The sequence below is a fragment of the Chiloscyllium plagiosum genome, chromosome 6 (assembly GCF_004010195.1).
Source record: "Chiloscyllium plagiosum isolate BGI_BamShark_2017 chromosome 6, ASM401019v2, whole genome shotgun sequence".
Classification (NCBI taxonomy): Eukaryota; Metazoa; Chordata; class Chondrichthyes; order Orectolobiformes; family Hemiscylliidae; genus Chiloscyllium; species Chiloscyllium plagiosum.
In genome coordinates, this window is record NC_057715.1 from 107,846,041 (window position 1) to 107,856,545 (window position 10,505).

Consider the following 10,505-nt stretch of genomic DNA (forward strand, 5'->3'; position numbering starts at 1 on the left):
AATATTGCGTGCAATTCTGGTCTCCTTCCTATCGGAAAGATGTTGTGAAACTTGAAAGGGTTCAGAAAAGATTTACAAAGATGTTGCCAGGGTTGGAGGATCTGAGGCACAGGGAGAGGTTGAACAGGCTGGGGCTGTTTTCCCTGGAGCATCGGAGGCTGAAGGGGTGACCTTCTAGAGGTTTACAAAATTCTGAGGGTCATGGATAGGGTAAATAGGCAAAGTCTTTTCCCTGGGGTCGGGGAGTCCAGAACTTGAGGGCATAGGTTTAGGGTGAGAGGGGAAAGATATAAGAGACCCAAGGGGCAACTTTTTCACATAGAGGGTGGTACGTGTATGGAATGAACTGCCCGAGGAAGTGGTGGAGGCTGGCACAATTGCAACATTTAAGAGGTGTTTGGATGGGTATATGAATAGGAAGGGTTTGGAGGGATATGGGCCGTGCGCTGGCAGGTGGGACTAGATTGGATTGGGATATCTGGTCTGCATGGACGGGTTGGACTGAAGCGTCTGTTTCCATGCTGTACATCTCTATAATAATTGACTTTCAATCCCAGATTTTATTAATTGAATTTAAATTCCCCCAGATTTGTCCATTTACCTGGGTGTCTGGATTACTAATTTTGCCACTATGCCACCAAGCCCCTTGGTTTGAAATTGGGCATTCTTCCGTTTGTACTGGTGTGTACAAAAAGCAAAGGTTCGGCAACATATTCCTTTTTTTCAGTAACTCGAACACTCCAGAGCTTCATTCCAATCTAGGCTAACATGTTAGAGTGGGAGTGATGTACTGGTGCATATTTTCAGAAGTGCCATCTGTTGGATGAAGTCCTACCCACTTATTTAGAAAGACATAACAATCCCAAGACACGGTTTTGTGAATAGTTTGGGAGTTTTGTTATCCCTGGCCAATATTTAGCTGTTGATTGATATCATGAATAATTGGTTGCCTGGAATAGTTTGGCCTGGTGTCCCTGACCAATATTTAACTACTGATTGATATCATAAATAACTGGTTGCCGTGGTCCTTGGAATAGATTTCTGTGTGCAACGTGGCATCTGTCTTTACCCACAGTGCGACGCAGATTGCACTTGAGGAGTCATTATTCAAACACCATGAAGATACCAAATGGCATTCCGTAAATGCAGGTTCTTAATTTCGGGTGCCCTTAGAGATATCAATGGGAAGTCTTGAGTTAATACTATGTTTCTTTTCTACTGTGTTGCAATGCATTGGCTGCACACTGCAGCATAAATTAGCCTGGTCTTAAAACCAATGCATTACTGTGATATGTGTCAGCAGAAAAAGTATTATTTTCCGTTCTCACTCTCTCCCTTGCATGCTCTCCCGCACACTCTGTCTCGCACACACACCTATTATCTGTCTCTCTTTCTGCCCCCCCCCCCCCCAGTTTTTCTCTCTTTCCCAGCTTCCTTCTCTCTTTCCAGTTTCTCTCTCCCTTTTGAACCCTCTTCAATATCACTACCAAACAGTGCCACCACCAGTATATTGGTCACAGCACTGTTAAGGTACAATATTATAATTTCCACCTTGGCAAAATCAAGGATCCAATGTCCTTCCACCTCCACTCTCTCTCTCTCATCCCCAGCTTCTCTCTCTCTCTGTCTCCCCCAGGCTTCTCTTTCCTTCTCCCTCTCTCTTGGCTATTTTTATTTCTTCTCCTCTCTCCCTAGCTGTCTGTCTTTATTTGACAATTGTTTTTGTCAGTTTGGTGGAATCCTGACTCGGTTTGTATGTTGCAGCCCCCCCACCAGGAAGATGTAGCAGCCTCTCTCGCAGACCTGTCCTTGGAGGGGGAGCCAACCCAGTCCGTGCAAACGGAGGAAAGACGGAGGTGGGAAGAAGGCAATGTGGATTATCTGGGAAGGGATGCTTTTGTAAACATTCAGAGAAAGTTGGACCGATTCCTGAAGTAGTGCGTTGGCTGTTGATCATGCGCTGTTGGGCTGAAACACTTTTGCTTTATGTATGAAATAAGGATGGCAGCTCAATCCTGAAGCAAAGAAACAAATTGACTGTCCATTTAAAATTGCATTGTATATAGATTTTGGGTTTTGGATGAACGTGTATTTTTTTTACATTGTTTCGTGCTATTAAAAAGCATTTACTGATTAGTTAAATGGGTTGCATTTAAACTGTATAGTGAGTTTTGTTTTAAACCTTGTTTTACATCATTAAGTGCTCATCAAATTGGGGCAGCACAGTGGCTCAGCGGTTAGCACTGCAGCCTCACAGCACCAGGAACCCGGGTTCGATTCCAGCCTCGGCTCACTGTCCGTGTGGAATTTGCACATTCTCGCCATGTCTGCATGGGTTTCCTCCCGGTACTCCGGTTTCCTCCCACAGTCCAAAGCTGTGCAGGTTAGGTGGATTGGCCATGCTAAAGATTGCCCAGAGTGTTCGGTGCATTAATCAAGGGAAATGTGGAGAAATAAGGGAATGGGTTTGGGTGGGTTACTCTCCGGAGTATCGGTGTGGACTCGTTGGGCTGAAGGGCCTGTTTCCACGCTATAGGGATTCTAAGATATTTTCCTGACAGTGTTCACTATTGTTATCACTCTGATCCTGACAGCAATTTCAGAGGAAATTAGGAACAGGAGAAAGCCAATCAGCCCCTTGAGCCTATTCCACCATTCAATAAGATCTGGGCTGACTTGTGACCTAACTCTATATACCTACCGTTGGCCAGTATCCCTTAATGGAATGAAGGATTAAGCCCGAAACATCGACTCGCTTGCTCCTCAGAGGCTACCTGACCCACTGTGCTTTTTCCAGTGCCACACTTTGTCGACTCTGACTTCTCCAGCATCTGCAGCTTCATTATCTCCTGGTTTCCCTTCATAGTTGGTGCAAGTGCAGATTTACATGGTCATCTCGAAGTTTGGCCTGGTATTCACTGTCCCAAGGCCAAAAAAAACCCAGGAAATACAGCTTGCAACTGATTATAATTGGGTGGCACGGTGGCTCAGTGGTTAGCTCTGCTGCCAGGGGTCCGGGTTGGATCCCAGCTTTGGATGACTATGTAGAGTTTGCACATCCTCACCATATCTGTACGGGTTCTCTCTGGTTTCCTCCCGTAGTCCAAAGATGTGCAGGTTAGGTCGGTTGGCCATGCTAAATTGCTCTGTAGTGGCTAGGGCTGGGCACGCAAGATGGGCTAGCCGTGGTAAATGTGGGGTTACAGAGATAGAATAGAGGACTTGGTTTGGTTGGGATGCTGTTTGGAGGGTCAGTGCAGATTCGATGGGCCAAATGCCTCTTTCCACACTGTAGGGATTCTGTGATTCAGGAAGAGGGATTGAGAGATTGCATTCAGTACTCTCTCATTGGCTGGTAGCTATGGAACACTATTTAAATTATTATTGAACTATGATTGCTAGTCCATTTGAAATTCAGGCAAAATAGTTGCTATAAGTGCTGAAACATTAAATAAACCCAAATCAAGAATGATATTTATTTCCTAAATACTATGAAGTCATTGGATTTGCATATTCAAAGTAAAAAGGACAAGACATTCCAATTTGCAACACTGCATTTAACTCTTAGTAACCTTGCATCGTATCTCTTGTTCCCTTGGCATCGACATGTGGCAGGCTGAACTGCACTCCTTGGTTTGGAGCAAGACTGTCACCATTTGCTTGATAAATACTTTCATGTTACTCCCTGAACCCCCCCCCCCAGAATCTGCTCAAGAACAAACTGATAACAATGGCCAGCAATGCAGAGTTTTGACACAAACAGGATTTGCTGAAGAAACTCAGCAGGTCTGGCAACACCACCTGTGGAGGGCAGGGGGGGGAAACTGATTTAACACTTCGAGTCCAATGACTCCTCTTCAGACCAGTCACTGGATGCAAAATGTTAACTCTGCTTTCTCTCCACAGATGCTGCTAGACTTGCTGTGTTTCTCCAGCAATTTGTTTTTGTTTCAGATCTTCAGCACCTGGCGTCCTTTGTTTTAATGCCTTTTTCTTCAAACAAAGCAGTTTATTGTAGCATATAGTGATAATACCTGGTGCTATGTATTCTTCCTCAAAGTGGAATGGAACTTTCACGTGATTTTTGACAATGTAAATGCTTTTGCCATTCAAATTGCAATATTTGCATCAATGGCCTGGCTTGCTTAGTCAGGGTGTGGATCATCGTTTTGCTGTTTGAGTTGTTTGATTAAAAAGATTGTGCAGACGACAGGTGCCTTAAATGATGGTTTCCCAGAAATAGTCACCAAACAAACTGCAAATCAGAAACATGCTTCTCACTGAAGGCCTACCTAAGTCAGATGCTGTGTTTATTACATATCACTTACTGTGAGATTCCATTATCAGCAAAGGAATCATGTGTGGGGTTATAGTGTGAAGGTGGGAGAATGGCACCAAGTGAACAGGACATTGATTAGGCTACTTTTGGAATACTGCATTCAATTCTGGTCACCCTGCTATAGGAAAGATGTTGTGAAACTTGAAAGGGTTCAGAAAAAATTTACAAGAATGTTGCCAGGGTTGGAGGGTTTGAGCTATAGGGATAGGCCGGGGCTATTTTCCATGGAGCATCGGAGGCTGAGGGGTGACCTTATAAAGATTTATAAAGTCATGAGGGGCCATGGATATGGTGAATAGCTAAGGTCTTTTCCCTAGGGTAGGAGAGTCTGAAACTAGGGGGCACAGGTTAGAGGTGAAAGGGAAAAGATTTAAAAGGGACTTAAGGGGCAGCGTTTTCATGCAGAGGGTGGTGCGTGTATGGAATGAGCTGCCAGAGGAAGTGGTTGAGGCTGCAACAATTACAACATTTAAATGGCGTCTGGATGGATACTTGAATAGGAAGGATTTAGAGGGATATAGGCCAAATGTTGGCAAATGGTTAATGTTGAATATCTGGTTAGCATGGATGAGTTGGACTGAAGGGTCTGTTTATGTGCTGAACAGCTCTATGACTCTAAATGCTTACTGAGAGAGACACCAAGCATGTATGTCCTTCTCTTTCGAAAGTATGCAATGTTATCTGAGGAAGGAACACTGAGCTTGAAAAAATTAACTGTTTTCTGTCCACCAATACTGCAGAACCTCTCTAGTAATTTCTGCTTTTGTATATTTCAGATCTCCGCAATTTGTTGTTTTAGATTAGATTAGATTCCCTACAGTATGGAAGCAGGCCCTTCTGCCTAACTAGTCCACACCGACCCTCTGAAGAGAAACCCTTATTTACCCGTCACTAATAAATCTAACACTATGGCAATTTAGCATGACCAATTCATCTAGCCTGCACATCTTTAGATTGTGGGAGGAAACCCACGCAGGCATAGGGGAAATGTGCAAGCTCCACACAGACAGTGACCCAAGATGGGAATCGAACCCAGGTCCCTGGTGCTATGCTAACCACTAAGCCACCATACCATTTTATTGATTCAATTACATCCTGATTTTGTTCCATCATGGGCAAGTTCTGAAATGAGCATCCTGTTTGGAAACGCACTACTCAAAAATAAGCCCCTCAGATTAAAAAGCTATGGCTCTGTCTGTGGCAAGTGTCAGTGTTAAATCTAGAGTCATAGAGATGTACAGCACAGAAACAGACCTTTCAGTCCAACTTGTCCTTGTCAACCAGATACCCTAACCTAATCTAGTCCCATTTGCCAGCACTTGGCCCATATCCCTCTAAACCCTTCCTGTTTATCCATCCATCCAGATGCCTTTTAAATGCTGTAATTGTACCAGCCTCCACCACTTCCTTTGGCAGCTCATTCCATACATGCACCACCCTCTGTTTGTCTTGATATTGAATTTCCAGCTATCGTTTGCATAACTGAATTAAGAAATCCACTCTTGCTATGTAAGTCTACCTTTGACTTGCAACATCTTTAATAATAAAAAGGTAATGCTGGAACTGTTTAACTCCAGTTATGTTAATACTGAAATACTGCGTACATTTCTTGACATCATGTTTACAGGAAGGATGATTGAACCAGGATGCTGCTTGGAATGGAGGTTCCGAGCAATGAGAAAAGTTTGATAAACTGGGGTTGTCTTCCTTGGAGCAGTGAGGGTTAAGAGGGCCATGACAGGCGTATAACATTGAGGGATATGGACAGGCTGGCCACAAAGGCACTTTCTCTATTAATCATGGGGTCAATAATCAAGGGGCTTAGATTTCAGGTAGGAGGTGCTGAGGAGAGATGTCCTTCACTCAGAGAGAGTGGTGAGTCAGAAATTCCTAACATGTAGTCAAGATTTACACATACACTTGTTTTGCAATCCAGGGCTATGGGCCAAAACGTTGGAATATGGGATAAATGAAAGACCTCCTGTAACATAGTCTATAATATCAGATAATTTCCGAAGGGATTAGATTTTAACTTCCCATTATCCCCACCCTGACCCCACTGCCACCAGGCAGGTGAGAGGATAGGGGCAATAGGCAATATAAAGGATGGCCATTCCAACACCTTCCTGCTCATCCCTGACCGAATCTCCATTTTACCTGAAATTAGGAGTCTGACAGGTATTGTTTTCTTTTAGAATAATTCACGGGTAGTTGAAATTTTTAACACGTCAACTGCCTGGCTGTTTAACAAATGACATGATGGTAAAGGCTGCCTGAAAGGGGAAGTTGAAACATCTGGTCTGTGCCCAGATTTTCCCCCAGCCACACGCTCTGAAAGATATTAACCTCCATTATTCCTGCCTTCCTTGGCTTCAGAATCTGCCTCTGATCCTCTCAGCTCCTTGATCCCTTCCAAACCTCAAAGTCTTCATCTGGGATTGTACTTCCTGGTGTTGTCTTGAAGTCCCAGTAGTACTCGTGACTGAGTCCTTGCATTGCAAGTTGCCAGTCAATCAAATTGGCCACAGCTCTTAATGATGGGAATTCCTCCCACTAAGTCTTCCACCCAAAAGGCCATCCATAACTTTTGGGCAAGAAAAGTAATGTGTACCCATGTGCTTCTTGGCTTGCTGTAGCCACGTGGCCTCTACCATGAGCTGTCCACACACTGGAAGCATACATATTTGAAACATTCCAATGAAAACAGATTGGGTTTCAGTCTTGTGAACACTAAACGTTGTGTCAACAGTGGAGCTGAGGTGGAGTATTGAAGGATTGTGTAAATATTTTAAGCAGAGTAGGACCTCCAACCAGAGCACCTCTGCTTTGCCAGTTCCTTTTCCTTACTTTCTGCAATTTTCCTTCCCCCCCCCCACCCTGAACTTTTAGAACATCGAGCATAGAAAAGTACAGCGCAGAACAGGCCCTTCGGCCCACGATGTTGTGCCAAGGATTATTCCTAATCTAAAATAAAATAACCTAACCTACGCACCCCTCAATTCACTGCTGTCCATTTGCATGATCAGCAGTCACTTAAATGTCCCTAATGACTCTGCTTCCACCACCACCGCTGGCAACGCATTCTATGCATTCACAACTCTCTGCATAAAGAACCTACCTCTGACATCTCCTCTATATCTTTTTCCTAATATCTTAAACTATGATCCCTCGTGTCAGTCAATCCTGCCCTGGGGAAATGTCTCTGGCTATTAACTCTATCTATGCCTCACATTACCATGTATACCTCGATCAGGTCACCTCTCTTTCTCCTTCTCTCCAGAGAAAAGTCCGAGCTTAGTCTCTTCGTAAGGCAAGCCCTCCAGTCTAGGCAGCATCTGGGTAAACCTTCTTTGCACCCTCTCCAAAGCTTCTGTATCTTTCCTATAGTAGGGCAACCAGAACTGGACACAATATTCCAAGTGTGGTCTCACCAGGGACTTGTAGAGCTGTAGCAAAACCTCGCGGTTCTTAAACTCGATCCCCTTGTTAATGAAAGTCGAAACACCATATGCTTTCTTAACAACCCTATCCACTTGGGTGGCAACTTTGAGGGAACTGTGTACTTGAACACCAAGATCCCTCTGTTCCTCTACACTGCCAAGAATCCTGACTTTAAACCTATATTCAGTATTCAAGTTTGACCTTCCAAAATGCATCACTTCACTTCTCATTTATCCAGGTTGACCTCCATGTGCCATTTCTCAGCCCAGCTCTGCATCCTGTCTATGTCATGCTGCAGCCTACAATAGCCCTCAATACTATCAACGGCACCTCAAATCTTGGTGTCTTTGGCAAATTTACTAACCCACACCTCAACGTCCTCATCCAAGTCATTTATAAAAACTACAAAGAGCAGAGCCCCAAAAAAAACAGAGCCCTGTGGGACACCACTCACCACTGACCTCCAGGCAGAATACTTTACATCTACAACCACTCTCTGCCTTCTGTCAGCCAACCATTTCTGAATCCAGACAGCCAAATCTCCCTGTATCCCATACCTCCTGACTTTATGAATGAGCCTACCATGGGGAACTTTATTAAAGGCCGTGCTGAAGTCCATATACACCACATCCACTGCTCGACCTTCATAGACCTGTCTCATCACCTCCTCAAAGAACTCAATAAGGTTTGTGTGGCATGACCTGCCCCTCACAAAGCCATGCTGACTGTCTTTAATCACACTATGCTTTTACAAATAGTCATAAATCCTATCCCTCAGAATTCTTTCCAAAACCTTGCTGACTACAGATGTAAGACTGATTGGTCTGTAATTGCCAGCGATTTCCGTATTCCCCTTCTTGAAAAGAGGAACAGCATTCGCCTCCCTCCAATCCTCCGGTACGATTCCCATGGAGAGTGAGGAAGCAAAGATCTTCGCCAGCGGTTTAGCAACCTCCTTTCTTGCTTCCCGGAGCAACCTAGGATAAATCTGGTCTGACCCTGGGATCTTATCAATCTTAATGTTTGCCAAAATTTCTAGCACATCAACTTCTTCAATGTTGATCTGTTCAGGCGTGTTTCCCTGTTCCTCAAAGTTCTCATTCACAACAATGTCCCTTTCCTTAATGAAAACTGAAGCAAAAAATTCATTTAGGGCTTTCCCTATCTGTTCAGACTCCACGCACAAGTTCCCTACACGATCCCTGACCGGCCCTACCTTCTCCCTGATCATTCTCTTATTCCTCATGTATGAGAAAAATGCCTTTGGGCTCTCCTTAATCCTTCCTGCCAAGTCTTTTTCATGTCCCCTCCTGGCTCTCCTCAGCCCATTTCTGAGCTCCTTTCTAGTAAGCTTGTAATCCTCTAAAGCTGTGCTATATCCTTGCTTCTTTCACCTTACGTAAGCTGCCTTCTTCCTTTTGACGAGAAGCTCCTCTGTTCTCGTCATCGAAGGCTCCTTAATCTTACCCCTTCTTGCCTGTCTCAGAGGAACAAATTTGTGCATCACTCGCAACAATTGCTCCTTAAACAATCTCCACATTTTTGTGGAACAGTTGCTCCCAATCTGTACTTTCCAATTCCTGTCTGATAGCGTCATGATTTCCTTTTCCCCAATTAAATATCTTCCCTTGGTAAATGCACCTTTCCCTCTCCAAGGCTTTGGTAAATGTGAGGCAATTGTGGTTACTGTCACCAAAGTGTTCTCCCACCGCGAGATCTGGCACCTGTCCTGGCTCATTGCCGAGCATCAAATCCAAAATGGCTTCTCCCCTCGTCGGCCTGTCTACATACTGTGTAAGGAAACCCTCCTGAACACACCTGACAAAAACGGCTCCATCCAAATCATCTGTACTAAGGAGGTTCCAGTCAATATTGGGAAAGTTGAAGTCACCCATAACAACAACCCTGATAGATCTGCATTTTTCCAAAATATGCCCCACTATGAGTTCTTCAATCTCCCTACTGCTATTAGGGAGTCTGTAGAAAACCCCCAATGTGGTGGCTGCTCCCTTGCTGTTCCTAACTTCCACCTAAACTGACTCAGTAGACAAACCTTCCTCACCAACCTTCGTTTCTGTAGATGTGATGCACTCTCTGATTAGCAATGCTACACCCCCTCCTCTTTTTAAACACTCTAAACCCTGGCATATAGCAACCATTTCTGCCCCTGTGAAACCCACGTCTCCATTATGGCCACAACATCATAGTCCCAAATACTGATCCATGCTCTTAAGTTCATCACTCTTTTTTCTGACACTCCTTGCATTAAAGTAGACACACTTTAACTGATTCCTTTGTTTCATCACGGGAGAAACCGTCCTGATAGATTCATTACATCCTGTCACTGCCCCATCTACAACTACCCCCCTTTCAGACATGTAGCTCTGGTTCCCACCCCCTTTCCAAACTAGTTTCAACCCTCCTGAACCACAAGAACAAATCTCCCACCCAAGACATTTGTGCCCCTCCAGTTCAGGTGCAACCCATTATCTGGAGGGAATGGAGAAAGGAGGAGGCGAGTTCGATTCCAGATCACCGTGAGAGACGAATAGGAGACCAGGCCAGCGCGGGAAGCGAGTCCCAAGAGGCGAGTGGCTGGCCGAAGCCCAATGTGAGAGGCAGTCTGAGTCCGGGCCAGCTTGGGAGATGAGCCCTGGAGGTGAGTCATGGGCTGGAGGTCAGCGTGAGGTCTTGAGTTCTGAAGCCTGGTGGACATGGACTGTAA

The 10,505-nt window shown here is 44.7% G+C and overlaps 1 protein-coding gene across 10 annotated transcripts in view; it reads left to right on the forward strand.

Annotated features, from left to right (window-relative positions):
• LOC122550924 (glycogenin-1-like) overlaps positions 1-2,136 on the forward strand; it is a 109,317-nt gene extending 107,181 nt beyond the window's left edge. For 9 of the 10 annotated variants that reach the window (XM_043692389.1, XM_043692394.1, XM_043692390.1 and 6 more), the window contains one exon: positions 1,765-2,136. In XM_043692389.1, coding sequence (XP_043548324.1) covers positions 1,765-1,938 — 174 coding nt within the window. In that variant the 3' untranslated portion in view covers positions 1,939-2,136. The remainder of the gene's footprint in view (positions 1-1,764) is intronic. The other variant, XM_043692396.1, reaches the window with a different exon arrangement.
• The last annotated feature ends 8,369 nt before the right edge of the window (positions 2,137-10,505 follow it).